Here is an 18,678-nt window from a genome sequence, read left to right as displayed (position 1 = left end):
TATCAAGATATGTGCTACCTGTTGTCCGCAAAGAAAAATGGACCTACACCTTTTTCTGTGCAACTGCACAAAACACACCAAATTTTGGAGGGTCTGTCTCGTATTCTACAACTTCATATGATGATGGCTCATTTAAATGGAATGTTGCCTCATCACTAAACACTGAGTGTGGAGGAAAACTGTTATCCTTCATCCTACCAAGAACGAAATTACAGAACTCCATGCGTTGTTGTTTGTCACCTTCACAAAGAGCTTGCAGTAGCTGAATTTTGTACGTTTCATGTGTAAACTTTGACGCAACACAAGCCACACAGACATTGGGGGCATGTTGATTGTCGAGCTACACGATGAACGAATTTCTGTGGACTCCTAGTGAAACTATGGCGGATGCGTTTGACGTCTGTGTCAGACACTTGGGGATGGCCCAGCAGTTTGCCTTTACACAAACAACCTGCTTCTCGGAATTGTTCATGCCATCGTCTAATGCTCTGTGCTGTAGGAGAATCCACTCTGTACCTAGTACGAAAGTCACGCTGAACAGTTGTTACTAAACCACACTGCAGAAAACATAGAACACAAAACGCTTTGTCAACCCGACACTATTTTTACTACAACTACAGTCGGCGCACACTGTTGCTACCTAGTGGGAACCATGTAAAACTCGAGAGTTTGCTCTTTCCAAGAGTATGTTGCACACACACGTATATCTCAAATGGCATAATAGCTATGATTTTTTAAAAATTGGATGATTCTTTTTGATACATCCTATATATCTGCCAGGAAACATGATACACTACTGCCCCTGGCAGTACCCTTTTTCTGTCGGTAAACTTTCCTATTAAATGTAAAGTGATTATGTGGCAATATTAGCTGCAATATGTCCTTGACTTTGATATTTCTGCAATTGACTTTTCTTCTACCGTTTATGTGTGGATGGATATGTGTGTGTGTGCGAGTGTATACCCGTCCTTTTTTCCCCCTAAGGTAAGTCTTTCCGCTCCCAGGATTGGAATGACTCCTTACCCTCTCCGTTAAAACCCACATCCTTTCGTCTTTCCCTCTCCTTCCTTCTTTCCTGATGAGGCAACAGTTTGTTGCGAAAGCTTGAATTTTGTGTGTATGTTTGTGTTTGTTTGTGTGTCTGTCGACCTGCCAGCACTTTCATTTGGTAAGTCACATCATCTTTGTTTTTAGATTTATTTATTTATTTATTTATTTATTCTTTTTTTTTCAACCAGGTTTTCAAAGATTATATCTACCGTTTCTTCAGTTGGTACCATTTGTAAATAGGTTAGTTACAACAAATAGAGTCAAACCTAGCACCTGCATGAATTTCTGAATTTCTGTACAGTACAACCCCGCTTTTACGTTCCTGAAATTAAAGTTGTCCCACCATTTACAATTCCCCCCCCCCCCCCCCCCCCCTCCCCGCCACCCCCACCCCGTCAGATTTCCTGTGTCCACTATATTAATTCGCACCTGATTTTGTGTCAGCATATTTATAAAATTCTCATGATTGATGTTTCACGAAAAAATATTTGCGGAGAAAAAACTGATGTAAAATTATGCTGAGACAGCGTTGAACATCAAGCAGTGTTTACAAATGTTACATGGTTAAGTTTCGTGACACCAGGGTGCTCTACTCAGTGGATTTAAACCGGTAAACGCGTAAAATTTGAAACAGTTCATGCCGTGTCTCCTGCCAATGCCAAGCTCAGCTCAGCGTAGTGGTTAGTGGAAGTAACTAGGTTTGTTTGAATTAATATGTCATGACCGATAACAATCATTGCCAAACTGTCTCTACTGCACATGCAGAGTTTTGTGATTGTTGTGATCATCGTGACATCTCTGTCGAACTATATTTAGCACGTTTTGCCACTTGTAGCACTAGTTGACATCTTCACTGACTTTGTGTTGCTCAGATGTTTTTGGTTTAAACACAGTGCCAATTACATATTTTTTTCATGCTGAGGAAAACTTGTTTTGAGAATTTGTTTTTGTTTTCAAGTGTAGTATTTGTGTGTGTATTTTTTGTAGTGTTACACAAACAAACAATGTGAGTGATAGTTTTTTTGTGTGTGGTTTTAAGTACTTTTTTAAATATTTGCACTTGACAATGGAAAAATTCTCAAAACGTGTTGTGCTATGCATGAAAAGGTACGTAACTGTTGCAGTTTTTCATTATTTAAATAGTGAATGACAGTGGCAAGCTTTCCAAAAACATCAATTATGATGTATGAAATTGAGTCAAACGTTTCTACTTCTCAGATGGTTACCAGTTCCAGTTATATCAGTGGTTTTCGTTAGATAATAAACAAGTCCCTCACAAGTATTTGATGTCTGTTATGTATATATATCATACGTAAAATGCAAAAGTGCAGGGGTATTCTATATGGAACTTGTATAGCTTAAAATGCAGTTTCCCACATTTTACATTTTCCCTCATTTTACACCTTTTTTTGAAGTCCTTTGAAAAGTGTAAAAGCAGAGTTTCCACTGTATATTTCGTTTCAGCTAATTCATGTATGTTCTTAACTGAGTATGACTTATCAAAAGTCTGGTACTGCTTCAGAATTTCATTCAGTAACTAAGAGACTGTGGAGGTAGCTTTATTTTTATAATTAACAATAGGCATCAACGGAACATGAGGTCTATGGGTCTTAGGTCGAGCTCTGCCTTGGCTGTGGGATTCATTAAAATGCAAATTTTTAGTTGTTTTTCTGTGAAGAGGAAATTGCTTTTTATTAACCATTTTTGAGTAATTTTAATAATGTTGTTTGCTAGACAGTCTGTTCAGTGTAATTTAGGTCTACTAAGTCAGCTGTGTTTTTAGTGTGTAAGATGGGGTTTTTTAGGTTACTATTACTTAATCTGAAAGTGGTGTTTTATCCCTTCCCTTAATAGATGCTGTCATTTTTCACCGAATGTGATGTCAGTTTGGTTTATGACTTTTTCATAAAACTGTATTTTGTTGGGTGGATGGTTGTCCTGTTCCTGATGCAGTTTTAGATCTATGGCCTCTAATTTCTTTTGGTGCCTGTGTGTGATTTCAGATTACATTTCACGTACAATACTTTCAAAATACTCTTCAGCAGCTTTTAGTAATGCGTGTAGTGTATTAACTAATTGTAAATTGTAAATATGTGTAATAACATCTGTTACTGACTTCATCCACAGTATCTCTACAATGTAGGGAGAACAGGCAAAAACTTCAAAACCAGTTTTCAAGAGCACACAAATGTTTTCAGGCTCAATCACCTCAAAAATCAGTTGTTGCATAGCATATGTTGGAAATGAAACATAAAAAACAGAATCTGTGTTAAATGAATAAACAGATTTCACAAGTCACTGTTAAATCAGTAATTTTAAAGACCTGTTGTAAGGTTATTCCTTGCATATGTCAATTGATTAATAATTAGATCTGTGGCACTACTAACAAAGTTAGATTTGATCACACCTTCAACATCATCATCTGTGAAATGTGTATGCAGATGTACCTCTTGAGTGAAGTGATATACATGAACCAGATGGAGAAACCAATATATGATGGTATTAAAAACATTTTTCTTGGATTTTGTGGTAAGTTTACACTATTCATTTTTTTCCATTGTTTTGTACATATTTTCTGTATTTGAGTACGAAATTCATAAGCTAACATCAGACCTTTTCATGACAGAAACATGCATTTCACCTCATTCAAGATCAACAATAAATCGTATTAAAACAACTTACACTGAGGATGGACCCACAGGGTCCGAAATGCATAATGTATTTAATAAAACAAGAAAATTTGTGACGAAGTATTTTTTAATTCATACTTCCAGTGTACTGAATACAGTCAGGTTTGCAGCTGCAAAATTGGATAAAATTAAACAGTGTGTTCTTTAAACAATTCGCCTTATGACTTGTTGGACGCAGATGCTGTTCAGCTATCACATGCTTCAGGGGTTCGATTATCAAGTGCCTTATTCATTGAGAGAACATCTGCCTTTTGAACTCCAGGCAGGTCACACACTTTTCTACAGTTGCAGTGTGATCTTTAGCCATTAACCTTTGTTTCCCAGCTATTGCAGACAGTTCAATGGGAAATGGCCACGACTTTGCATTCCGGTGACTAGTTTCCAGTGTGAATTTGTCTGCTGACTTGCAGGATGGTCAACAGGATATAATGAAGTCATCCATAAACAGAACATTTAACAGAGATCCTGACAGCAGAGGAGATGCCATTGATAGTGATTGCAAACACTGTGACACTGAGTACATTACCTTGTGGAGCCCCATTCTCTTGAGCATTGCAATCAGACAAGCCATCACCAATGCAAAATCGAAAGCACCAATCCTCAAAGGATTGGATAAAAAGCAGCAGATATCCATGTAGTTCCCATTCATGAAGTTGGTGAAGGATGTTGTACCTCCAAATGGTGTCATGCGCTATGGTTTTGCAAGGTCAAGTAACACGCCAAATGGTTCCGGCATAAGGTATCCTGTATTGCTGTCTCCAGTAGAATTAAGTTGTCAACGGCAGAACAGTAGTGCCAGAAATTGCACTGGGAGTAGGTGACCATGGAATTTGAAGAACCAGACAAGGCTGCAGTTGACCTTGCATCGGAGAGTCTAACCCACTTAACTGGTAATGGCCATTCTCCATTAACTGTTACAGGTACTGTCCATCAAACTAGATCTGATTGAAACGAAATGGGAGCTTGACTTCAGCTCAAGGGCACAGAAGATGGAACATGACATAATGGGTTTGATCCAGCCCTGGAGAAGTGTAACTGGTCATGGTCAGAGCTGACTCAATTCCCACAAGGAGAACGGAAGATCGTAGACCTCCTCGTTGCATGAAGTAAAGCGGAGGCCCCTCATCTCTACAGTTCTACAGAAGACCTGGGCTGCAGGAGTTTGTCTGGCTGATGCAGTGACAGTATAAAAGTGTTCAGCTAAAACCTGTGCCTTGTGTAGGCGTTTTCATGAAGCCCTCTTTTCTCAACAAAGTTGTAAGGGGAGGTGTACTGCCCTTGGCTGAAAGCTGCCATGTTGAATCTTTCTTACGCAGTGGAAGTGGACTGATTAGTGACAGTCAGGAATTCCTTCTGTCCTTTTAACACTCACTTCCCTTGTGCTCTTGCAGACCTGAAGGCATGAAGATTTTCAGTAGATGAACAGTGTTTTAATTTCTGCAAAGCTGCGTGCCTGGCTCTGATTGATAAATTACATTCATCATTCCACCACACCATTGTCAGGTGGTTGCTAGACTAGGGAATGGAATGTGCGGCAGCGTGTTGAATCAGGCAGGTGATATGGTCCACCATTTCCAAGGCACAGTCATGTTGTTTTCGAAGATGGCATGCTGACTGTATCGCAACAAACTTTCCTTTTGCTGTGAAAATTTCAGTGTTGCCTCAGTCATTAGCATTTAAAATGACAGTCCACCCCAACTTTGAGTTTGTAAGAAAATGAAACACTTACAACTGTCCTTATGTTGTCACTTATTGTGTAGCTACCAGTCTTGGCACTTCATGCACCATCATTGTCAGAAGATTTGAAGCTTCCTTCAGGGCAGGGGCAGGGTGATTGGGTTTTTGGCATCTGTTGCATGCTGGATCAGGGGGACCGCTGAGAACACCTCCTTACTCTGTTTTAATTGCTTTTAGGTATGGTGTTTTGCCTTTTCTGCCTATTTTGTATCTGTTGAATAGTGGGTGCTCTTTAATGCTTTGCCGCACTGGAGCAGGGATGCGACTGCTGTGGGTAGTACAACTCCCGTCGTGTGCAGAGCCCTGCGGTCATTCACCAGCTACCTTACCTGTTTCTCTTCTCTTGTATTATTATGGGCTGTATTTAGCCTCTTCTCTTTTACTGTCTTGACTCTGTCAACAAGAAAATATTCTTTGCTGTGTAACTGTCTTCGTCCTTCATCAGGCTGACAGGATTTGGATAAAGGGGAGGGGCTTTTCTCACCACAGGATGAGCCCTGGGAGACCCCTCACCTGACCTACATACTGGCCTGATCCATACACTTCTTTGTGAATCCTTTCTCAGCCCTGGCATCAGTATTGCCTTCAATGCCTAGGTCTTCCCATCCTACGTACTTTCATCATCGGGACACATACTTTGTGGATGTCACTAATTCCAGATGAACTATCCCTGGATCAAGGGACTGGTGACTCTCCTGTTTAGTCCCTGCTGTTTAGTTCTTTAATCTCCAATCAAGTAGCAATTGTGGAAAGTAGTCTAAAGTTTTATTCTTCCCTTTTTTTATCACTAATAATGTCAGAATAGTTGCATATAAGATACAAGTAACTTGTCTCAGTTGGAGTGATAAACTGTTATATTTTTCTATTTGCATGATTTTGCTGTCCCTTGTTTGATTGTTTTGTATCCTATCCACAAAAAATTAGGTTCAGTGAATGCTAGTCTGCATCTTCATTTTGATAGTGTAGAAATGCAACAATTGAAAAACATTTCTATTTCCTGTGCCACACCCCCACATCAGTGGAAATGCCCAGTGCTGACCAAATTTGCTCGTGTGAGCTCTATGTCCTGGATGCAAATTCTGGTTTGGTGCTGCAATGTCTAACAAAGTTCTTTTCCACGGCTGACATGAACTAAGCATTGCGCATACATAGCTTCATGGTTTCACATGTTTTAAAAATTCTAGTAATAAATACCAATATTTTACAGAATGTTATTTACTGTGTTATATTATTGAAAATCATTTGAACCACAAGTTAGTTCAAGTGACAAAGTAAAGACATATTTCAGCAGTTAAGACTTGTATTTTAATTTTATTTTTGTGTATTTTCTAATGAAATTAAAAATTATCTTTGCAACTTGGAATAGATTGTGTACAATGAGTTAAATAGATACAGTTTGCTTTACATATATGAGCTAAACTTAATAGTGAGGGTATTTCAATATAGGAATAGCTTGACTATGTGATGATTACTTTGTGCAGTTTTGGAACGTCTTGGAATAGAAATAAAAGCACCAAATGATCCTACGGCACAACCTGTAACACCACAGCAACTTCTTCAGCGTTCAGCAGAAGAGCAGGCTCGACAGATTAAGTCTACTACTGGAATAGAATTTCCAAAATATTACAATCCAGCTGCAATGAATCCTGCACGTTATGCTGAACAAATGCAGAAGAGGCGTCTCTTATGGGGCAACAAGGTAATTAAAACTTTGTGCTTGGAGAACTGCTTGCTGTCAGACTTAAAACTGAAAGCACCTACTAGCACAGAGATTTCTCTAATCTCACTTTCACGCACCATAACACACTAGGTGTGAGACTTATTCCAAGTACAGTATAACTTCTATTTTACATTCCAGCTGCAACATTCTTTGTTGCTCTCGTCAAATTTTCTATGTTCACAATGTTAACTCGCACCCGATTTTGTGCTAGCACATTTATAATTTTACCATGATTTACACTTTGTGAAACTATGTCCTTGTAGGAAAAAACTGACATAATTGGCATAAAATTATGCTTGGCTTGGTGTTGGCCTTCAAGTAGTGTTTATGTTATATGGTTAAGTTGCTTGACAGCTGGGTGCTCTAATCAACAGATCTGAATCGGTGAAAGTCGAGACAATTCGTGCTTTATCTCCTGCCACTGTCAAGATCTCCTTTGGCTGATGGGGGTAACTAGATTTGTTTGAATAATGTCCGATCACAACAGTTTTCAAACTGTCACTAATGCACGTGGGCAATTTTGTGAGCATTGTAATTGTCATGACACCTGAGATCCGTGTTCTGTTGTTTAGTTCTTTTGTTGACCTAGTTGACAACTTGGCGAGTTTGCAGTCTTTGCATTGCTGAAATGTTTCTGGTTTAAATACTGCAACACTGCACTAGTTTTACATATGTTCCATGCTTAACGAAATGTGTTTAGAGAATTTTTTTCGTTATCAATTGTAAACATATGAACAAGTATTTTTTGTGACATTTCACACACAAACAATGTGAGTGATGGTTGTTTGCGTGCGTGCAGGCACAGTACCATATAACCTCAAAAAGATGACTACAGTGTAAGAGGTGCAGACAACACACATGCAAACATAAGACAAAATACATAAATATTTGCACTTGACAATGAGAATAATTCTTGAAAAGTGCCATGCTAAGCATAAAAAAAGTATGTAACTGGTGCAGTGTTTCATTATATAAATAATGAATTACAGGCTTTCCAAAACATCGATTATAGTGAATGGAATTAAGTCAAACATTTCTGCTTACCAGATAGTTCCAAGTTCCATATATGTCAGTGACTAAACTTAGTACACCTTTATTGGATAATAAACAAGCCCGGAATGAATATTTTGTTACCTATTATGTATGTTACATAAACTACAAAAATGGAAGGAGGGAGCCTGTAACTTTCACTGCTTAATAAGTTAGTTCCCACTTTTTTTAACGTCCCTGGAAAGGTGTCAAAATAGGATTCACTGTATATTTGTAGAAATCAGACAGTTTTCAAAATACTGCAACGTTTGCCATTTCTGTGTCAGATAGACTGTCAGTGACAGAGCACCTTGAGTTCCTGTTGCTAACTCGGCGAGTACATAATTCATTTGTTATATCAACTTATTTACAGATACCTGTGTAGTTACTAGTTTTTTTTGTAATTTCTTGAATGTTCGAGTGCTTACTAGGCATAACCTTTTATTTCAATAACATTGTAACGTACAGTATTGCTGCTGTTATCGACCCTCCTATTGTACAGGATTTTGTTTGTTTTGGTTATTGTAGCTCAGTTGGAATGTCAGTGAGAGAGCACTTCAAATTCCTGCTGCTAAAAATGCTGTGTACAGATGTGAGCTGTGTTGGTGACCCTTCGCTCACATCTCCGGGCTGTTGGCTCCCATACACAGCTTGAGGCTGCTGCCAACTAGCATCACAGTGGGGGGTCAGACTTGGGAATGCGAGGGACGTCAAGCATGTTCCACATGTCACCTGATTGGTCCACTGCTGTGGCCGCCCTGGGTACTGCCTGCACTGAGGTTGGCCCCTCACTTATGGTTGAGTGGGAGATCATTCCAAAGTCTGGCAGGGCAAAAGACTTTCCAAGCGGCCGATTATAGGGCCTCCTAGTTCATTTGACGAACAGATTTTAGTCATTATCTGTGGCTGACAAAAGTCTCTAAGTTGGATGCAGTCGTCCACCCTGTTCCAGAGGAAGCTTCTTGGCCAGCAAGGTCTGGACATTCACATATGCTGATAGTTGGGAGCTCCAATGTTAGGTGCGTAATGGGGCCCCTAAGGAACAAGCCCAAGGAGGGGAAGGAAGCCAGTGTGCATACCAGGAGGAGTCATTCTGGATGTGGAAAGGGTGCTTCTGGATGCCGTGAAGAGTACAAAGTTGCAGCCAACTGCAGGTGGTGGCTCATGTCGGTACCTATGATGTGTGTCGCTTTGGATCAGAGGAGATTCTCTCTGGTGTCGGGCAGCTAGTGGAAATGGTAAAGACTGCCAGTCTTACTTGCGAGATTAAGGCAGGAATCATTGTATGCAGCATCGTCGATAGAACCAACTGTGGTCCTTTGGCATAGAGCTGAGTGGAGGATCTGAATCAAGAGGCTCAGGCGATTGTGTGACCGTGTAGGCTGCAGATTCCTTGACTTGCACCATTGGGTGGTGGGTTTCTGGGTGTCGCTTAATAGGTCAGGAGTCCACTACACACAGGAAGTCGCTACACGGGTAGCGGGGGCTGTGTGGAAGGGACTGGGCACTTTTTTAGGTTAGTGGTTCTCAGGAAACCACAGAAAGGGTGTCCATCTTAAAGTTGGCAGGCAAAACACAGTAAGGTAGTTGTAGAAATGATCGGTACTGAAGTTGCAAATTATCGTAGCTGTGTTAGGAAACAACCAGAGCTCCAAGCTCTAATAGAAAGCACTGAAGCTCAGGCAGTTATAGGTGTCATGCTTGACAATCGGACTAAACTATTAATTGGATCATTGTACCAACCCCCCCTCCCCCCGACACAGAAGATAGAGTTGCTGAAAAGTTCAAAGAAAACTAGAGTCCCATTTCAAATAGGTACCCCACTCATACAATTCTAGTCAGTGGTGACTTCAATTTGCCCTCGATATGCTGGAAAAATTATACATGTAAAGCTTGTGGCAGGCATAAAACCTCATCCGAAATTGTACTGAATGCTTTCGTTCATGAGCCCACTCGAAGCATAAATGGTTGCGAAAGCATACTTGTCCTCTTAGCAACAAATAATCCTGGACAAATAGTGAGTGTCGTGACAAATACAGGGATTAGCAACTGCTAGGCTGAATACCGTAACACATACAACCATCAAAAAGAAACGCAAAGTGTATCTGTTTGAAAAAGCTGGTAAAAATGCTCTTAACGCCTTTTTAAGAGACGGTCTTCACTCCTTCTGATCTGATCATGTAAGTGTAGGTGGAATGATTTCAGAGAGATAGTATCAACGGCAGTTGAGAGATATATACCACATAAATTAATAAGTGATGGTACTGATCCTCCATGATACACAAAATGAATGAGATCGCTGTTGTAGAAGCAACGTAAAAAGCATGCCAGGTGATTGGCAAAGTTTTGCAGAAGTTTGAAATATAGCGCTTACTTCACTGTGAGATGCTTTTAATAATTTCCACAACGAAACTCCGTCTCGGAAACTGGCAGAAAACCCAGAGAGATTGTGGTCATACATAAAGCACACCAGTGGCAAGATGCAATCAATATCTTCACTGCATAATAACAATGATGAAGTCACTGATGACAGTGCCACTAAAGCAGAGTTATTTAACAGGGTTTTCCCAAACTCCTTCACCAAATCACTTAAAGGCAAGGTCTCTGGTTCAGATTGTATACCAGTTAGGTTACTTTCAGAGTATGCTGATACAATAGCTCCATATTTAGCAATTACATGAAACTGCTCACTCACAGAAAGATCTGTACCTAAGAGCTGGAAAATTGCTCAAGTCACACAAACACCCAAAAAAAGGGAAATAGGAGTAATCTGCTGAATTACAGGCCCGTATCACTAACGGTGATTTGCAGTAGTGTTTTCTAACATATACAGTGTTCAAACATTATGAATTACCTCTTGGGGACTGATGACCTCAGATGTTAAGTCCCATAGTGCTCAGAGCCATGTGAACCATTTGAATTACCTCGAAGAAAATGATTCATTGACACATAGTCAGCACGGATTCAGAAAATATCGTTCATGTGAAACACAACTAGCTCTTTATACTCATGAAGTAATGAGTGCTGTTAACAGGGGATGTCAAATTAATTCCATATTTTTGGATTTCCAGAAAGCTTTTGACACTGTTCCTTACAAGCAGTCTTCTAACCTAACTGCTTGCCTATGGGATATTGTCTCAGTTGTGCGACTGGATTTGTGATTCCCTGTCAGAAAGGTCACAGTTCGTAGTAATAGACAGAAAGTCATTGAGTAAAACAGAAGTAATATACGACGTTCCCCAAGGAAGTGTTATAGGCCCTGTGTTGTTCCTGATCTATATTAGACATGGGACACAATCTCAGTAGCTGTCTTAGTTTGCAGGTGATGTTGTCACTTACCGTCTTGTAAAGCCATCAGATGACCAAAACAAATTGCAAAATGATTTAGATAAGATATCTGTATGGTGTAAAAAGTGGCAGTTGACCCTGAATAAAGAAAAGTGTGAAGTTATTCACACGAGTACTAAAAGAAATCGGCTAAATTTCGGTTACACAGTAAGTCACACACATCTGAAGGCTGTAAATTCAACTAAATACTTAAGGGTTACAATTACAAATAACCTAAATTAGAACGATCACATAGATAATGTTGTGGGTAGAGCAAGTCAAAGACTGTGATTCATTAGCAGAACACTTAGAAGGTGCAACAGGTCTACTAAAGATACTGCTTACACCACATTTGTCCACCCTATTCTGGAGTATTGCTGTGCAGTGTGGGATCTGTATCAGATGGAACTGACAGATGACATCGAAAAAGTGCAGAGAAGGGCAGCTAGATTTGTATTATCGTGAAGTAGGGGAGATAGTGCCACAGACATGATACGTGGATTGGAGTGTCTATCATTAAAACAAAGGCATTTTTCGTTGCGACGGGATCTTCTCATGAAATTTCAATCACCAGTTTTCTCCTCAGATTGCAAAAACATTCTGTTGGCCCCCACATTCATAGGGAGAATTGATCATCACGATAAAATAAGAGAAATCCGGGCTCGCATAGAAAAATTTAAGTGCTCATTTTTCCCACGCGGCATTTGAGAGTGGAACCGTAGAGAGACAGCTTGAAGGTGGTTCATGGAACCCTCTGCCAGGCACTTTATTGTGAATATCAGAGTAATCACGTAGGTGTAGATGCTTCATTTGTTAAGTTTCCCGGTATGCATCTGAACAATGCATCTAACAAGAAAATATTAGGGTGATCCACAAGTTCATAGCATTTTTGTTTTGCATGTTGGTAATCAGGTTGCTATGAGTCTTAATTATCGATTACACTATACAACAAAAAAAACTTTTTTTTTCAGGTACAGAGATAAAATATGGAGGACCTAATAAATTTGGACTTGCTGAATCAGTTAGATTTTCACCATCAACCTCCAATTTTTTGTTATGGTGGTTTTTAAATGCCTATATCTAAAAAGAGACTATGGTGGTCCACACTAAATTTAGACAATATATAACATTCTTAATGCCGTAAAACTATCCTGGACCTAATGTACATTTTTACAAGAAAAATTGCAACATTCATTTGCTCGATGATGATGTTGAAGGTGAAGGGTTGAGTCTTTTTGATGACAACTTCCTTCTGTGGGATATATATCCTTCGCACTTCAAAAACCATCAGTAGTCACTTAACAATGCAGGGTTCCATCTACCTTTATAGCAGCTTTCCATTCGCTAAATGTCCTGATGGAACTTTTCTCCGTGTTCATCACTAACCTCACCAAAATTGGTAGAGAAGAAATCTAAATGAGAATGAAGGAAGTGCATTTTTAGTGACATTCTGCATCCAAGATTTTTATATTTTCTAAAAGAGTTCCCACTAATGTCACTGTTTTCTGCTCTTGTATTCCCTAGGAAACCTTTAACGACATCCTTAAAAGAATGCCAGGCTGCAAGTTCTGACTGACTTAATTTTTGTTTAGAGTTCTTATCATGCGTTAACTTCCTAATTTGTGGCCCAATAAAAATCCTCTCTTCAATTTGGTGTCACTTAATTCAGGGAACACTTCACATAGATACATGAAACCATTAGCGTTTTTGTCCATTCCCGTGACAAAATTCTTCATAAGAACGAGTTTAATATGCATTGGGGGAAGGAAAACATTTTGAGACTCCACCAGAGGTACATATTTCACATTATCTCTCCCTGGAGCCAAATTCTCTCGTGGTGGCCACTGTTTAACAGTATAATGTTTATCTGTTGCACGGCTGTCCCAAAGACAAAGAAAACAGCAATACTTTGTGAAACCACTTTGGAGACCAGTTAGTAAACCAATCACCTTAAGACCACCGCATACTGTACAATTTTCTTCGTTACGCTTAACAGCTTCAAGTGTCTCTGACAAATTTACATAGTTATCTTTCATAGTCACAGAGTACCCCACAGGAACAGATGGAAATGTATTACCATTGTGCAGTAGTACAGCCTTCAGACTTGTCTTGGAAGTGTCAATAAACAAGCGCCACTCAGCAGCATAGTATGGTATGTTTAACTGATTCATTAATCCTACTACATCACTACAAGCACAAATGTTACCCACCATATTGAAGTAAGCTCCATTCCTTAAGACATGAAGATAAAATTTCTGTATGATCCTTGGATAAGTATAAATCAAGAACTAGGTCATTCAAGTCTGCTTGTGTAATTAAAAGTAGTCTTTGTTCTGGAAAGTGCTCCTCTTCACTTCATTGACATTGTGCTTCCTTAGTGTTTGTGGATTCATGATCAGAATTAGTAACTTCTTCCCACACTAGTGGAGCTGTTGGAACTGGCAGGTCTTCACTGTGGGGAACAGGTCTAATTGCTGAGGGTGGGTTTGGGTATTTAATATTCTTCTTATTCTTTGATGAAAAGCCAGTTAGATTAGTCAAACAGAAGTAGTAATCATCAACACGGTTTTGAGACATTTGCCAGATCATTGGTTTGCCAAATGGTAAGTGCTTTCCCCCCCCCAGTCGTTGTGTTAGTTTAGAATTGCACCTAGTGCAAGTTATGTGAGGCGCCCAATCTTTATCCTTATCTCCAAGTTGGCATTTGAAGTATAATTGATACATTGTCTTCAGTAAGTTAGAAAGTGGTGATCTTTGTTTCCTTGTCGTGAAATCACCACTTACATAACAAAATGAATCGGGATGTTTGGTACACCCATGTTTTGATTTCTTCATATTGTATTTTCAATGCCTACAAAACACTTTTTTGTAAAGTGAACTTAGCCAGATGAATTCCTGAAAAAGAATAGAAAAATTCAAAGACTTGAGATAATATAGAAGGAAGAGTAAGCAAATGTATATGACTGGAGGGTTTATTTACACAATATAAAATACACTAATGTTACATATTACACTTAAAAAGTAGTTCACATTAAAGTTAAGAACAAAAAAAGGTCACTGCACTAACTTTTATCACACTCCTTTCAAACACAAAGCACTTAAAAATATTCAGTAAATTCAACTATGCTATATAACTTGCAGGTCATAACTTTTAATCCTGACATGATGGACACTTTCTGATTTCACATTTTATGTTACATTACAATACAGAATTAAGTTTTATATGTACTTTGTCTTTACCAAAACTACTGTTGACTAGTGTTATTATTTGTGTTTGTAGTTCACTTTCGTTATTTGAGTTTTCATTTTATCATTTCAAGATAGTGTGTGAAACTGTGGATGCTAGGAAATGGAGTGCTAAAATCGGAACATTTCTGACAAATTCAACTGTTTGAGTTCAGTGGAGGGGTGACAGCAGCAGAGACAGCCAGAAACATTTGCTTCATGTATGTGGATAATGCCATTGGACAGAGCACATGGTTTTCTTGTTTTATGGAGGATCATTTTGAGATAAGTGACTTTCCATGCTCAGAAAGACTTTGTGGTTTGATGATGGTCATTTAAACACATTAATCCACAATGATCCACATCAGTGTACTTCAGAACTGGCAAATGCAAAGAATTGTAATCATTCCACTATCACGTGTCATTTGCGTGAGCCCAAACAAAGTAACAGCTATCTGTATAAAGACCTGCATGCATCCAAAAAAATAATGTTATGCACCTAGTGAAACAGCAATGGTGTGGTATACTATGAATTGCTTCCGAGGTGTAACTATCACTGCTCACATTCATTGTCAACAGTTGAGATATCTTGCAGATGCAGTGCAAGAATAATGACCAGGAAGACCACCTGAAGTGATACTACTCCATCATAACACCCGCCTGCATTCTGGTAAACTGACAGAGAAAACCATATAGGCAATGGGTTGGCGAGTCATTCCACACCCCTCTTATTCATTTGATGTTGCACCTTCAATTTTCACCTTTTCCACTCTCCATCAACCAATTTTTAAGGAACTTCCTTTCCAGATGAAAATATGCTCTGAACATGATTCAATGAGTTCTTCCCCTCAAAACTATGTGATTTCTACAGTCATGGAATTGAAAAGTTACTTTGGTTTTGGCAGACTGTTGTAAATAGTGGAGGAGGATATATTATTGATGACTAAAGACTCTGTTATGTGTATCTGTTGTGTTTATCTGTTGTGTTTCTTAAACTTATGGAAAAACACTAGAAACATATGCACCAACCCAATTATGTAAGTAACATAATACTGAGAGGGGAAACATGGGTAAGTTGGCACATCACTATGGGCATAGGAATAAAACTCAGGGCTGATTTCTACAAAAGTAATTCCAACTTTATTTCAGGGCCTAACTGATACAACAAATATGAACAGACACAAAATAAAAAAAACATACTGGCTTGGGTTAACCTCATATCTATAGTTCCAAAAATGTCTGTGGGATATGGAGTCAAAATCATGCTGCTTCCAAGGTAGATTGGAAGCTCAGTGTTCGTACCTCACTCGTGACCAAAGAAAATAAAAGGGTGATATTACAGTGCTGTAAGAGGCAAAATCAAGATTGAAAGAAACGACGCGTCTGGCAGTGAAGGGAGTCAGAATTCATCTCTGTGTACATTTGGTGGTAAAGGGGTGCCAAAATGGCTGAATCTGATACTAGTAAAATAGACCTCCTTATACTTGCAGCACTCACTCATCATGTGACTGCATTGATTATCACTTCACACGCTCGGTAACCCAGCGCTAATACCGGGGAGATGAACTGGGCATCCAGCATCGATTTATGTAGAACAACAAAAGTCTGGCATCAAATTACGTAGAACAACAAAAGTCTTCCAAGGAAACGTGACTCTAAAACAGTACACGGGAGATTCAGAAGCAATCCATTTGCTCACCAGACTGTGAGAGAACTATGGTAACGAAAACTGAATATGAAGCTCTACTGTTGGAGCAAATTATGGTGAAGCACAGTGGCTAAGGATGCAAACAACATGGCATTGTATGAGCTGAGTTCTCATGACTGTGGCCAGAAGGTGTTGCTTCGTCATATGTCAGAGTGGAAACAAAAACTGGTGGCGACAGGTAAAAGTGCATGGCTTCCAGAAATCGTGGAGATCAAAGAGCCACAGGCAGTGGAAATTACCAGCATGGTTTCTGGAGAAAAGTGGTGGTACAATAGTTGACAGGGGCTTCTCTGGCTGCCAATGTGGGGCAACTGCAGTGTGTCAACCCTTGCTGTCAGTAGAGACGAAAGAAGGGAGTCGCTATACAGTGCCCACCTTTCAAGAGGATAACATTGGCAGTGATAGGGTAAGGAGATGCTTGAAGCTGGCTGAGAGTGCTTGCTGGGAGAGAGGAGGGGGAGGGGGTGGCATCTTGATGACAGCTGGGCAGGGGGGGGGGGGGGGGGCGGTGATTGTGCCCAGTGTCAAGTGCTGGAAAGGGAGCAACATATAGTGTGATGACGATGTTGGGCCTGGTTGCATCATTGTGGCAGTGGCACTGCTAGAAACGCAAAAAAGGGGGGGGGGGGGGGGCGTAGGTCGTGGAACTTGTCCTAAGAGGTACCTGCGCGGATTTTCTTTGCTATGCTGGTGTGAGTGTTGTCACTGGTGAGAGGATGGGCAAGGCATGTGTCTGTCCGAAGCATGACATGGGTCATGCTGCGAGGTCACATTGAATGAAAGTGCATTGCTTGCTGTGGGGGTGTTGATCACAGCTGAAACATGAAATCATTGAGCTATTGCTGAAGCCTGGGATGATGCTGTTGGGAGGAAGTGGTACTGCTTCCGTCAAATAGCCAAGGATGGCAATTGGCTGTCCGTATATGAGCCAAAGTTTCCAGGTCAGCTTTGTGTACAAAAGTACCAGACTAGGGCAGCTTGAAGTGGGCAGTGGAACTGTTCTACCATGCCATTGGCTGCAGGGTGATAGCTGCAGTGCAATGGGTGCTAGAGTCACAGGTGTCCGCCAAAGCAAGGAGATGGCGCCAGTGATCTAAAGTGATGTGGCAGGGACATCCAAAACGGGACACCCAGGTTCCAAGAGAAGGCTGCGTAAACAGTTTTGACTGAAAAGTTGGGGATATGAGTGGCTGCCAGCCACCATGTAAATCAGTTGATAACTGTCGACATATGTTAATAGCTACAGGAAGAAGGCAGTGGGACAACAATGTTGACATGTGCATGTGCAAACTGATATTGCATGGAAGGAAATGTGACTTGGGGCACCTACATTCACTGTTGCTGTAGTCGCGGTGAATGCCCAATTAGATGGAGCGCTGTTCCTTGAAGGTGACAGAGGTTTGGACACAAGGTGTGCAAGACCATGAATGTGGTAAATGGCTGATTTTCAGAAAGCTGGGGGAGAAAGGGGTGGGAGGTGAGTGCCGGGCCCATCAGGTTACGATGGGTCTACAAACACATCACACCAGATTTTGTTATCAGAGCTGGGTATGGGGATGGAGGTTGAGGATGGTGTCAGAGACCAGAAGGGAGTGGTTGAGGTCCGGGGATGGAGGTTGAGGATGGTGTCGGAGACCAGAAGGGAGTGGTTGAGGTCCTGGTCATGCTCTTGGGTGGTGGCTAGAGCATTGTAATCTAATGTTTGGATGACGACACAGGAGTGACAAAGGCAATGCTCCACAATGTTATCAATGCTGGTGACATTCTGGATGTTGGTAGTGAATTACATGATACGCTCTTGTAGCCTAAACTGTCAGGTATAGATTGAGATCAGATCTTTCCTACAGAATTTGGTGATGAGAGGGCAGAGGTCTGTATAAACAACACGTCCCTTGACTGAAGGTCACCCCGCACTGTGCAGTGGCTTGAGGAATATGTATGTAAATGTATATGTGGATGTGACTGTAGAAATACCAAACAGCTTCGTATGCTGTGAGAGAGCTTTTGATCATTTGTGCCCCAGTGACATTGTACATAGCTGTTTGGCCTGCATCCGTAACTGGTGTGAGGAGGGCAGTGGTTTGGAGGTGGGTGAAAAGGGCAATGTTGGCGAGGTCTCATTTTGTCTATTTGGAGCTCTCAATCATGGACTGGGTACATGGGACTAGTTTATTGCCTTTCTTCAGATTGCT

At 40.4% G+C, this 18,678-nt stretch overlaps 1 protein-coding gene across 3 annotated transcripts in view; it reads left to right on the top strand.

Annotated features, from left to right (window-relative positions):
* LOC124544703 (arginine/serine-rich coiled-coil protein 2-like) overlaps window positions 1-18,678 on the top strand; it is a 73,385-nt gene that overhangs the window by 45,192 nt on the left and 9,515 nt on the right. For all 3 annotated transcript variants that reach the window (XM_047123341.1, XM_047123342.1, XM_047123343.1), the window contains exon 7: window positions 6,959-7,176. In XM_047123341.1, coding sequence (XP_046979297.1) covers window positions 6,959-7,176 — 218 coding nt within the window. The remainder of the gene's footprint in view (window positions 1-6,958; window positions 7,177-18,678) is intronic.

Source organism: Schistocerca americana, chromosome 8 (genome assembly GCF_021461395.2).
Source record: "Schistocerca americana isolate TAMUIC-IGC-003095 chromosome 8, iqSchAmer2.1, whole genome shotgun sequence".
Taxonomy (NCBI): Eukaryota; Metazoa; Arthropoda; class Insecta; order Orthoptera; family Acrididae; genus Schistocerca; species Schistocerca americana.
This window is presented reverse-complemented; position numbering and strand designations above follow the sequence as displayed.